The 13,827-nt window shown below is 32.3% G+C and overlaps 1 protein-coding gene across 1 annotated transcript in view; it reads left to right on the top strand.

The window, feature by feature from the left end:
• The window catches only part of LOC148281563 (calcitonin receptor-like), a 281,467-nt gene that overhangs the window by 117,982 nt on the left and 149,658 nt on the right, over positions 1–13,827 (top strand). The window contains 1 exon segment of the mRNA XM_088226522.1: positions 4,621–4,727. Coding sequence (XP_088082648.1) covers positions 4,621–4,727 — 107 coding nt within the window.

Genomic DNA, 13,827 nt, shown 5'->3' on the forward strand with positions numbered 1-13,827 from the left:
GCATGATATTGTTCACAGCCCGCCTTTCAAGTATTTTATAACTATATAACTTTAGACATTGAACTTTTTTACGTCTCTGAGAGAGTTTTTCGACACATCATTCTCCAATTGTTTTTATCATAATCAAGAGTCTTTTTTTAATACTTATATACGTATGAATAAAGATTTTATATTCCACAACGTACGTACGTATACGAGCATATGAAAAAATGAAATTGAAAATTAAAATATATTTAATTTAGATCTAGATTTGTTGCAACAGAGGAAAAACATTTTTGAGACGGGAATATGGAAGTCTATGCATTTACATGGCTTATGTTTTGACATTTTCTGGTTTAAATAGCCAGATGATCAGTCATACGCTTCAGTCACCAGTCCAGAGACAACGAAATATAATGCTGTAAAAACTCCCTTTTAAATGCATATTTCAAATCAACCATTTAGGGAATCGAACTTGAGACATCTTGCATGGTAAGCAAACGCGCTAACCATTACTCCACGAGGCCGACATGTAAATGCCAAGACTTCCATATCCACTTCTCAAAAATGTTTTCCCTCTGTTGCAACAAATTCAGATTTTCCCTTTTCAATTTTATTTATTCATTTATATGTACATTACAAAATGAAATATCTTAATTCATACAAATAGAAATAATTAATATTATAAAGTGAAATTAGGTATATTTAAAAATAAAACATAAGTACACATAACATCCAGAGAATAATATGTTAAAAAACTAAGAGAATCTTCTAACAAAAAACTCCCCCAGAGACGTGAAAAATGTCAATGCCCAAAGCAATATTGTTCAACATGGAGATAGCCCTTCCAACAGGCATAACGATTGACGAGTTGGTCCTGTATATTGGAATGTGAAGCAGTCTATGCTGACTCTGTCTAAGGTAATTATCCGGAACATAAAAGCTAATGCTCCGCATAATTTCAGAGTTGTCAATAATACCACGCAATAATTGAAAGAAGTGCGTAGTTAAATACACATACCTTTTGTTCTTCAAACTAAAGATCTGAATAACGTCCTTGGCAGGAACAAGCCTGTCTTCAAACATTTGGACATGCTCAACGATTTTGTTTAACTTATTTTTATCAGTCGAACTGTCGTCTGAGTTTTAGTATCGTGCCAAAGACTGTTTTACCGATTCGAAATGTCTGCAAAGTAGCGAATTTATCAATAAAATTTTGACGATCCAAGTCGTTCCTCGTCTTCCTGTAAACGAGGCCATATCCACTGTAATGTCCTGCGGGAATTTAATATGGTAAACCGTAAAACATACCTAAAACAGAAATATATGAGTGTCTAGTAAATATATGGTTTAGGTCGAGAAAATTCGGAAAATTTACTCATAATACATTCATAATAAATTAATATTTTATAACTGTACAGTAAATTAACTAGAAGGTAGTAATTTTATTGTTTATTTTTGCATAAAAATGTCTGCCTTAAAACAGGTTGTACCTAGTTAGGCAGACTAGACATGTTCCAGAGAAATCTATTACCTAAGTGTGTATTTAGTAGATAAAGTAATTGTTATTTTTGTTAATAACCTATGCTTATTATTATTATCTAAATCATCCCGGCATGTTAACTGCATACTTAAATAAATACACTGTTTTAATTATATTCAAATGCTTGCAGACAGGCTGGATTTTCTCCCTAGGGAATTGTTCATATTTAAATTTGTTGTAACATAGAGGAAAAACATTTTTTAAAAAAGCGTTTGGGAGTCTAGGCATTTTTTTTCATATTTTTTTTAATTGATTTTTTTACATTAGCATTTCTTTGAACAATTATTTAATTACCGTCAAACTGCAAAAGCCTTTTTTTGCAGGGATTTTTCTCTTTAAATATTTTAGTAACACAATTTAAAAATGTTTACATACAAAAATAAAATTATATACAAGTAAATCAAGTATTTTTTGATACCGAAATATATAAAAATAATAAACAAATGCTTTTTTAAAACCGTTCTTAAATGTTTGGTTTCCCTTTGTTTTTTTTTACCCACTTAACTAAGAATTTAAGAAAATGGTTTTTAAAACAAATTTTACTTTGATTTGATTTATATCACTATTCTTTATTTCGTCCGAGAGTCTATTTTCTATGCGTGGGAGTATATATGTAGTATATTTACAGGGCTTATGACCTGTCATTGGCTGGTTTAAATGGCCACATAACACATTATGTAAAATTCACAATTCTGCATATGTTTGTTCATCCACATTTCCTCAACTCTTCAATCTGTTGACTTTTGTGAAGTAAAAGAGCTGAAACCTTTATCATGTGGGTGAGATTCATCCGGCTAAACCAATTCATCTACTAGGCAACGCCTGAAAACAATTTTTCAAATTTTTCATACTTTTTCCTTTATCATCAGGTAGTTAATTCAACAATATTTTAGTACATCCAAATGCTTTCAGACCGGCTGGATTTCTTCCCTAGAAAGTTATTCATATCACAATATGTTGCAATATAGAAAGAAAACATTTTTCAGAAGGGAATATGGAAGTTTAAGCATTTACAGGGCTAATGACCTGTCATTGGCTGATTTGAATGGCCACTTTACATACTGTGTAGCATTCACCATTCTGCCCATGTTCAAACATCCACATTTTCTCAACTCTTCCATCTGTTGACTTTTGTGAAGTAAACGAGCTGAAACCTTTATCATGTGGGTGAGATTAATCCGGCTGAACCATATATGGAGTGTTGTCACAAGCAAAAAAAATCCTAAATTCTGTACCCCGCGATAATTTATACCCCATGCCAGGAGGCCCAAATACAGTGGCGAATTACAACACACAACACCCGGGCTTGAAAAAATAACTTTGTTTGTGTTCTCACCGGGAATCGAACCCAGAACCTTCCGTGCGCGAGTCAAACGTCTTAACCACTTCACCGCGGAGGTTCCCATTGAGGAAAGGCGATCTACCTGATGATTTGGTGGCAGAGCATTATTTAATTAAAGAGTAGTTTTTCAATGAGTCCTTGTCAAAATTTATGTTTTTTTTTATTTTTAAAGAAATATTAGCGTTCTTATAATTTAAACAAATATTTCAATTTTGGTGACCATTTTCAATGAGTTGTAAATAACTCACTATTAGAAAATGGAAATCAAGTTGGGGTAGAGTGGGGTTCGAACCTCGGACCTCTGATCCGTGAGTCCGCAACACAAGCCGCGGGACCACAACCCGATTCAATATATTTCAATATAAGAATGCCAAGTAATTAATAATATTAACTGACATTTAATACATTTTTAAAAATTGCATTCCTACATAAGGTGCACTCCTGTTGGCAGAAGAGCAGAATTGAATGTTTGCAAGAAGAATTCTCCATTTGAAAATGAATCATTTTATATTTTGGAATTCAAACATAAACAAGTGCTTAGGTACTTACTTAAATTTCATTATTGAATATGAATTATTTTAAGATTTGATTCAATCAAACGTAGGTTTCATTTTATCAACAAAAAGTGGGGTTTTAAATCTAATATCAAGCTCACGTCAAAACCAGCTGACGGTTAAAGAACGACTTAATACGCCTTGACCATGACTGAGTGTTTGGGCATGAGCTAAGTGTCAATTTTAGAGGGCTCAAGGTGTGTCTATGTGTACTAATAGGTCAATGGTTTTATTTTAAAAACCAAACCTGTTTCTTTGGTTCCGTAAACGCATTATGAAGCTAACTTTGTAAGTAAACTTTATATCGTTTTATCTTGAGATGAAACGCGGTCTGACTTTTTTCATACAAACGTATTTTATTACACTATAAATATTTACCATCGGCGTGTCTCAACAGTTTTGTTTTATTGATGAATAGTTTATTATGAGAACTAGAACCATCCAAAAACCTTTAAAAACGTCTAGTTGTATCTACGGTTTTCGAACGTGTGGTACACAAATACGCTAACTATTTTTGAGAAACACAAGATGTATCAATACAGGAAATTTTATTTCAATACTCTGTTTTAAAAAAAAAACAAAATCGGTTCTGTTTTGAGGTGCTGAAAATGGTACAACGAAATGTCGATTAAGTCTATTTTAGTTATGCATTAAAGGCCTAAAGCACAGTTGCCTTTTTTGACAGACAGTGAAACGTAAATATCTAATTTTAACTAAATACAATAATTGATATTAAACTTTCGATTTTGTTCATTTTATATGTAAACGAGTATGTACGCAAATCTAGTAATAACAAACTATTGCCAGGTTTAATTCGTTATAATATAAATGTAATAATCTAATTGTGGCCAAAGAAAATATGATTGTTGTAGAGATAGAGTTTAATATAAAGAAAATCGTCCTTTTGCTAAGGAACGCTGAATTTAAGTGCCGTTTGAGTAATTACTTTCAGCTTCCGGCGTATTGCAACGTTCCACGTGACTCCGCCCACTCTTAAGTAATTACTGGCACTGCAGCAACATCTCTAGAGCAGTGAGTGTCATTACTTTATTATATTTCAATAGTGGAACAAGAATCTAGCATCAGAAGTATGAAAGCAGAGTTGAAAGCAGCTGAAATACTATCTCTCAGATAAAGTTATGGGAATCCGATAGGTGTTTAAATCGATACAACTGATATATGTTTTCATTTTTTTATTTCAGGAACAGCTCATAAGGACTGTGAACCAAACGGCACCTGGTTTCGGCACCCGAATTCCAATAAAGAGTGGTCAAACTATACTACCTGTGTGAATTTGGATGATTTGTCGGTAAGTAATTATAACATAATGTATTAATAATTACGTCTCGAAACCGGTAGACATCGAAATGTCGGTGAGTGGTTAAATACAAATATTTAATAACATTTATTCAAATGTTTGACCACAAAGATAATGGTTTAAATATTAATAATATTAAAAAACTGAACCTAATAATTAAAGATGAGCAAATAAAACAAACAGAAAATGTAAAGTATTTGGGTTTGGAAGTGAATGGCAAATTTGCGTTGACAAAACATATCAAAGCAGTTATAAAAAAACTGGGTCCAATTATTGGAATAATGAGAAGAACAGAAGTCTTTGATAAAAGTACAAAATTAATGAAATATAATGCTTTTATACTTCCACACTTTGTATATAGATTAATAATATGATCGCAAAGTTGTAAACAAATGCAATAATCAATTAAAATAATAATGAATAAAGCACTTAAAGTATTATTAAATTTTAATAAATGTACTAGAACCACAGATTTATATGTTACAAAAATGCTCAATTTAGATGAATTAATTTACACAGAAAAGGTAAAGATTATATTTAAGATGAAAAAGAATAAAAAAAAGACAAATATTAAATTTATTTTAACTACAATAAACCTAAAATGAATACAAGAGCGTCAAATAATTTAACTTGCAAACAACATACAACTAACAGAAAAAGAAACAGTTTTGTGTATACAGCAATAAATTGCTACAATTCACTTTCTAATGACCTATAAAATATACAAAACATTCGTACTTAAAAAACACCCAAATAAAACAGTTCTTACAGCCCGTGTGACGAGTGATATGTGATGATATTTTATCGACTTTTTATTAAAACTATTGTGTCATAATACATTATGTCCCCTCATACCAGCACTTTTGCTGATTGGGAATATTTCGTGTAAATAAAATATGAAATTTTATGTAATATGTAGAGTTAAAAAACGATGTATTTTGTCATAAATAAATAAATCTAATCTAATCTTATTTCTTAGGTAACAGTCTGCTTTTATTAACTGTAACATGCCAAGGAACGCGGCCTTTTGGTCATCTAACTAGCCGAGCTATTTGGGCTTTAGTTAAATAAAGAAATTACATTCAAAGCAACGAAAAATTATTTTTGGTGTATAAAAATTAGTCACATATGGAAATCCTGTATTTTAAAAATATTTTTTAATATGAAACCATCATCGTGTGACCGTATCTCCACTTAATTTCCTTATTCAGGATTTTTATCTGAGAGCAGCAATCAAGTCAAAAACATTTGTACAAGGTTTTCGTTATGTTTCGCACACAGAACTGTGTTCTTTTTCCGTCTGGACAGAGAAGTCGAATAATGGTACTTGGTGTTACCTGTAACCTTTCCGAGCCTGTATGTGAAAAAATCCGTGAGTTTTTAAGGGGCGTACCAGTATATTTTTAAAAATATCGTTATGATGTTCATGGTTGTGTTAATACAGCTGTTTCATAATATTTTGAATTTTCTGCGAAGTTCATACCTGCTTATGTACTTTTGCAACAGGATGCCATTAGACATCCTGCTGCTCTCACTGCGTCACGTTGAACATCACTGATCCAAATTGTCGCTAGTCGTTGGCATAGTGGTAAGGCAGAGGAATGTAAAATTAAAAGCGCATAATCCGGATTTTTGTGGTTTTGTCTGGAAAAACGTGACCAAATAGCAAAAGGCATACGTGCGAACTGATCCATATCGTAAAGATTTTTAAACTGTAGAGAGATGAATTATAATTGAAAGGGCAAAGATAAACGTAAATTATTGTTGAAAGTATTTTGCAAAAAAATATTTTAATATTTTTTATATATTTAACATCATGGAGTAAGAGTATGCAAAAAAATAAACTAATTTGATGATTAACAAAAAAAATATTTAAAAAATATGCTATCTGGGGGGACCCTAGATACTTTCCTTAGGCCCGGAAGGGCTAATAACAATGTCGTATAATAAGTTTCAACTGGGCGTGTATACGAGCAGAAATAAATAAGATTAAATAATATTATATGCGTTTTCTAAAATGCACATTATTACTGAAAAATTTGTAGGTTTCCCGTTTTTAGGGGAGAAAAAAAGGATTACATTCCGATGACAGATGACGTAAAAGTCACGCGACGCCAAGTGTATGTGTATGTACCTTTTTGCGTATGTTCTTTTTTAAACCCAGTTATTTCTTCTTCTTCAGCCTTTTGTCCTCCACTGCTGGATATAGCCCTCTTCCATATACTTCCATTTTTTTCCGTCGGTTGCTACTTGCAGCCAATTTTTGCCCCCACAGCTACTATGCCGTCGGATCATCTTTTTCGAGGTCTTTCAACGCCTCAATTATTCTCCCAAGGCCTCCATCAAAAAAAAATTAGGGTCCATCTTGTCTCGCAACGTGTCCTGCCCATTGCCACTTAAGTCCTCCTACGCAATCAATGATATCCGTTATTCTGGTTCTGTTCCTAATTTCTTCATTTCCTATTTTGTCTCTATGCCTTATACCGAGCTTGGATCTTTCTATGGATCGCTGTGTGTATTTGAGGTTTTTTACATTTCAATTTGTGAGGATCGTGGTCTTTAATGCATATTTAGTCACTGGCAGTGTACGTCATTCATATGTTTTCCTTTTCGTACTAATCGGAATCTCTTTATTAAAATTTTCAAAAAATTATTTGTTGATTTTTTTACTATGGTTCACAAACAATAAACCATACAGATGACATTGGTATCACAATCAACAACAAACAACATCATTCGCGATTTATTAAAATACTATATCCATGTACAGTATATCATCAAACACTCGTCCAATAGTAGGAGTAAATATTTGAACAATGAATGCCAAATGATTAATTCTGATATTGTTGACGTAAAGGTGCTTTGTAAACAAGTAAATAAACAAACAATTATGTTTGACAAACAAACGCAACTTAAGCCGAGAAAAGGACAGTTTAAGCACGTGAACCAGTACAGGGTAGACCAGAGTAAAGGTGCCAATTGAACAATTCAAATTAAATTCTAAAATGCTGAATCGTGAATGCGTTATTTCACAAATCTAAGAGACTAACGTAAAAAAAAAATAATATTTAATGGATATTTTTACGATTCTGATGATATAATTCTTTCTTCTTCTTGGGCTCTATCAGATGTCCCCGACGTTGGCAATCACTTCTAAAAAGGCTTTTCTGTTTTGCGCTCTCTGGAACAACTCCTCCACATACCTCATTCCGGTCCAGTCTTGCTCAAGCTCAAGTTGCGCAGCCAAGACGTTTGCCATCTGCCAGGTCCACGTTGTCCTGCAATCTTGCCCATAAGTATAAATTAAAGAATCATACACTTGTCTCCATGCAGGATGTGACTAAGTTAGGAAATTTTACAGACCTTAATCTTCTTCTTCTTCTTTTTCAGCTTTATTACCTGCAAAAAACAATAAAAGACCTTTATTATAAAACGGCCAGCAGTTGGCGTCACATCACTTCGACATGGCAAGTTTTGCCCGCTGAGTGCGCTTCTAACTAACATCTCATTGTCATATCATTTGTATCTTAAACCATTGTAGAACATACTCGTATATCCGGCGTCAATTTTTTTACAAAGTATTTTGTTGTTTATGTACTTGTCATCATCAATGACGCTACAGTCCGTTGTGGGCCCTGGCCTCCTCCATTTGTCTCCATTCCTCTCTGCGCCCCGCGGCTCTTCTCCAGTTCGTCAGGCCAATTGCTCTAATGTCACCTTCCACATTATCCAGCCGTCTTAATTTTGGCCTGCCTCTGCTTCGTCTGCCTTCCGGAATGGTATAAAGAATATTTTTTGCTGTACGGTTATCATTCATTCTGTGCACATGGCCCAACCATTGTAATATTTTCATTTTGATGAATTGTGCAATGTTGGGTTTGCCATACAGTGCCTCTATTTCATGATTAAACCGTCTCCTCCACATTCCGTTTTGGTTGACAGCACCAAATATCTTCCTAAATATTTTTCCTTTGAATACTTATACCATATTTTAAATTAAAATTGAATTAAATGAAACCATTTTTTTTATTTTAAAAAATATATCGAAAATAAAAATTTTAAAAATATGTTTTTATTATTTTTTTATTTTTTTTTGATTGCCTATAAACTGTTTTTTTTGTGAAATGAAGTATCATTCGTCATTTATTTCCATGATGAATTTCAGAAAACCTCCACCGAAATTTTTCGCTCACGAAATTATTTACTTTTCTTTGTAGCAAATAAACAACATTATTTTTGCATAGTACAAAGCCACCCATACAGGATAAATTACATGCATTTATGCGTTACAGTAGGTCAGCGGTCGGCACTCAGCGGCCCGGGAGCCGTATGTTGCCAACGAGGCGTCTTAATTTGACAAGCAAAGTTCTCGCCCTTCAGAGTAAATATATATAATCTTAAAAGTAATCAATAAATTGACTAATTTTTCTTACATGACATTGCATTTTGGAAAAAAAGTGTTTCAATATACTTGTGATTTTAAAGTTCTAACGGAAACGGAGAATTTTATGTGTTTCAAATTGACTCATAATTTGTCATAGTTAACAAGTACTGAATGACCGTTCTACATAGTGCTGCCATTTTATCAATTTTAGCCAAAGTTGCAATATTTTTTCTTTATATTCTACAGCATAGTCAAAACAACGCAATCTTATTGTGAGCAATTTTTTTCATTCTGAATTACCAAAAAACAAACACTGTTTAATTAAAAGATTCATATTAAAACGCAATTTTACGTGCCTTTACTTGAACAATGCAAGGTGATATATAAAAAATGCAGCTACAAATACCATATTGATTTTATATGCCGTAAAACTAAAAATTACCCTTTTGTTTTTAAAACAACAATATTTGTACATAAATCATCGGTATTCTGGTAAAACTCTCAAAATAACAAAAACTAACATTTTCTGAGGTTTATCAACTGATGAAATCAATTGATTTCTCCGAGGCTTAGTTTCATAGTTAGCATGTTTAAAAACCCACGACGTATTTTTTTATGGTTCTCTAATGAAAACTACCAATTTCATTCACCAAATATTAATTTCAAAAATCTCATCTATTGAAACAATTAAAAGGAACAAAGATGGTTTCATGTATAATCTGTAAAATAAGTTAAAAATTCTTTTGCTGAGTATAAAAAAAGAGATAATTAAATTTGAAAATAAGGTAATTTAAAAAAAAAATTATCATTCAATAAGTCCACTTATATTCATTACACATTGTCACATATCACACATATACACAATATATCCATATGTACTCACCCTCGCTAAAAAATACAATAATAACACTGATACACTAAAGCAAGTTTTAGAACTTTGCATAAAAATGTATTTATATATAGATAAATATATTTTTAATCTTCAAGTACAAAGAATAAGCACTTTGATGGATGAATTGCCAAAATCAATGTGTTCTAGCCAACCAAAAAACTGACTGGTCAAAAAATAAAATAAAAAACAAAATCGTGCACACCTAAAAAAACAAATTAATTAAAAATTACAGCTGTTTTTTAATAGGAGATAAGATATTTTTGACAAGACATTTTTTTAAATTTTTTTATTAAAAGATGAGAAATTTGAAATCAGGTAAGCTTGGAATGAGAGAAAAAGAGGAACCAAGAAAAGAAACTGAATTAAAATACATGTTTTAAAAAACAATACTAATAAAAACATTGAAGGGAAGTCAAGGTTCTAAGAATATTAAGTAATGTTTCAAGCGTTTTTAGAAAATGGCTAGGAAGGTGCATTTTTTTTATATAATGAGGTATTTCAAAGTTTAGCTTAAGGTGCTAGAAAAATAAAAGCTAAAAAATAATGCGCTATGTCGAGGAATGGAAAATATTATCTCCTGAGCAAAGCGAAGCAAAAGACCATGATCAGAAAGGTAAATAAAATTCTCAGCAAGATATTCTGGAGCCAAGGGTTGTAATGAATATTATAAAGAAGCGAGAAAGATTGATGCACTGATAGAAACGAAGCCACTTGAGTTTGGAGCAAAAGGGTGATACATGGTCATACTTTTGAGATTAAAAATACAAAAAATAAAAGTAAAATACATGCTTACACACTAAATAATAAACACAGAATATACAGAAAAAATATGTGAAATTAGTTAGAAAGGATATAATAAAAAGTTTTACAAAGTAAAAAAAAACAATAATAACAAAGGTATGCAAGAAAAAACAGTAAGCATATAAACAAAAAATGCAAAGATATTACCATATGAAATAAGTTCTGTAAATCAAACACAGTAAATAAAGTGTTTTAATGGTTATGTCATACCCATATACATGTGCTCTAATTTTTTAATAATTAAAAAAGGAATGGCCCACGCTCAGACGCTGTAGTCGTTGTGAGCATTTTTTCTAATTCATGGTATAGCTTTATTTTAAAATGTATTTTTCTAAAGTGTATTTTCGTAATTATATTTCAATGTAAATTAATACATGTATGAAAAAATAAACAAAAAAAAATAATATTTTTTTATTAAAAATAATAGTTTGATATCAAAGTCAACAAGTATCTTAAGTTGAAGATAAAATTCAAGTATTCTGTATACGAATATTTAACCCACGTTATATTGGTTGAAATAAAACTCGTCTTGCTGCCATCGTACATCCGAAAAACCCTTGGACTTAAGAGGAATGATAAATTTACTGCTTTTTAGCAAGCATCTTAAGTGCTAGATCTTCCAACGGGTAATGGTTTCGGGGCTATACACCATTCACACGATTGATATAATTCTCCTACCTTTTGTTCTATTGAAATATATTGCTGCTCAGCATTGTCTAATGCTCCAGATTTATTTATTTATTATTTTATTAATGGAAATTAGTACTTGACTACCAGGTTGCCCTTCGGACCTTATTTAACTAGCCGTCCAGGCCCTAATAAATCGACTCTTTGGCCTTCGGTTAGTTAGAATCTCATGCGTCTAGAAATGTTTGCCTTTCAGGCCTCACATTGTTTATTTGTTATTATTATTATTTTGCATAACTTATACAGCGCCATTTTCGTAGTATAATAACTCAAGGGCGCTTTACAAAGTGATATAAAGAAACAAATTAAATTTTAACATTTTTAAGCAAAAATAATACTTTTAAGTTTTTATTTTAACTAGCGGACCCGACATACGCAGTCCTGCGCGAACGTTGGCTTGCCTGCTATTACCTTGGAAAAAAACTTTCCATTGATAATTAGGTACCCAGGTACTTGTTTATGATTGAATTCAAAAGCTAAAAATTATTAATATTCAAATATTAAATGTATGTAGATGTAGGTACTTGCTTATGGTTGAGTTCCAATAGATAAAATAATTATTTTTTAAATAAAAAAATATCCTTGCAAAAGTCAAACTCTGCTCTCCTTACCAACAGGGGTGCACTTTATTTATGAATGTGATTTTCAAAAATGTCATTTAATATTATTTAAGTTTTACCAAAAATCCAGTAAAAATACATAAATAGAAAGAAATTATGAGAAACGTAAGGTAATAATCTGATTGGGATCCATAAAAAGCAAATGTTGTTTGTAAACATTCAAAAACAAACATTTTTTAAACACGAAAAAACAACATTCTTCCATTTTTTGTACATGCATTCTCGTCGAATGCAACCCTGGTGGGTCGATGAAAAAAATATTTATGCTTCTAACTTTTTTTTACAGATTTGATTGAAAATTTAAATATTTACGAACACGAGCAGCGCAAAGATCTACATTTCGCTGACAGCGCATGTAAATCGGTTAAGCCATTTAGGAGAAGTTCAGTGTCATCAGACGTATAGAAGAATTCTATACATTAAGATTAAGTCTTTTCCGAAACATCACTTCACTCTCACAGTTTCGCACCTCTGCTGGGAGAGCATTCATGTCGTAGGGGTCGCGACCGCAAATGCGCGTTCGCCGAATTTAGTGCGTTGTTTGCGTAGAGGTATGATTACTTTTCCTATCGACGTAGATGTTGCTGATCTAAGCGTAAGACGCCTGTCAGCTAGTTCATCTGGAATGCAGAGTTCCCTAGAATATTCTGGAGCAAAGTTGTGCAGCGACTTATACATAAGCAACAGAGTTTGTATTCCACCCTCTGTGGAAAACGTAGCCAATGTAAATCCCGAAGTAGTGGAGTGATATGACTGAACTTAGAGATTCCAGAAATGAGTCTCGCTGCGGCATTTAATACAGACTGTAGGCGAGTCATTTTATTTATTAGTAGACTTGCGTAGATACCATTACAATAATCGGCTTTAGACACTACACAACACATTTATTAATTGACGGACGGCAATAACCAGCTAATTTTAGCGTATGCATTTATTCCATATTCCAATGGATGCAGAATTCAATCCTCTTTTTGACTCGATGACTGCTGTTAGGGTTTTTTGTTCTTTTGATTAACGTTTTTTTATTCAAACTATTATTCTATGCGGAGCACACTGTTTTTGTGACTACATTCAGATCGGTGTATCTGTCATATATACGCTGTGCATAAAGGTCTTGCGGTTTCTCATCACGAGAAGTTTTGAATTTCAACCCTTACGGGTACCTTGGGTCCCTCGTATAGCACTTTTTCTTCCAATTCCTTTTTAGTTTATCATCATATTGATTTAATTTTTTGCAAAATCCTATCGTACATTATGAAGAATACCAAAATTATTAAAATATTTTTTCTGCCGAATACCTTCAATAATATTTAATATTTGTCTTTGCTTTTCCCCAGTCCAAACAGCAAACATTACCATTTATTCGCTCTATAGTTTAATAATCTTCGATACGTTGCGCGTTGGTCAGTTTTCACGTGTACATGTTGATATTTGTTCGCTTATTGCTACCACAAAAAACTGGATTTCATGCATTAGATTTTACATGCATTCCACCTCCCAATTCACCGCTGTACCACCCCGCTAACGGGTTGCGTGACATGAGATTAGTGTTATTCAACGTGTAGCAGCTATAAAAATCACGCTACACTACAGCAATGCCATAGAGCATCTTTTCTCAATTGTGTTTTATGAAAAGATGTATTAATTTCACAGAAAACTTGAATATTATTAAACAGTTTTATTAACACTACCATGACAATCATAATA

This window comes from Micrasema longulum, unplaced genomic scaffold (assembly GCF_059751315.1).
Source record: "Micrasema longulum isolate JH-2025_06_02 unplaced genomic scaffold, ASM5975131v1 h1tg000436l, whole genome shotgun sequence".
Taxonomy (NCBI): domain Eukaryota; kingdom Metazoa; phylum Arthropoda; class Insecta; order Trichoptera; family Brachycentridae; genus Micrasema; species Micrasema longulum.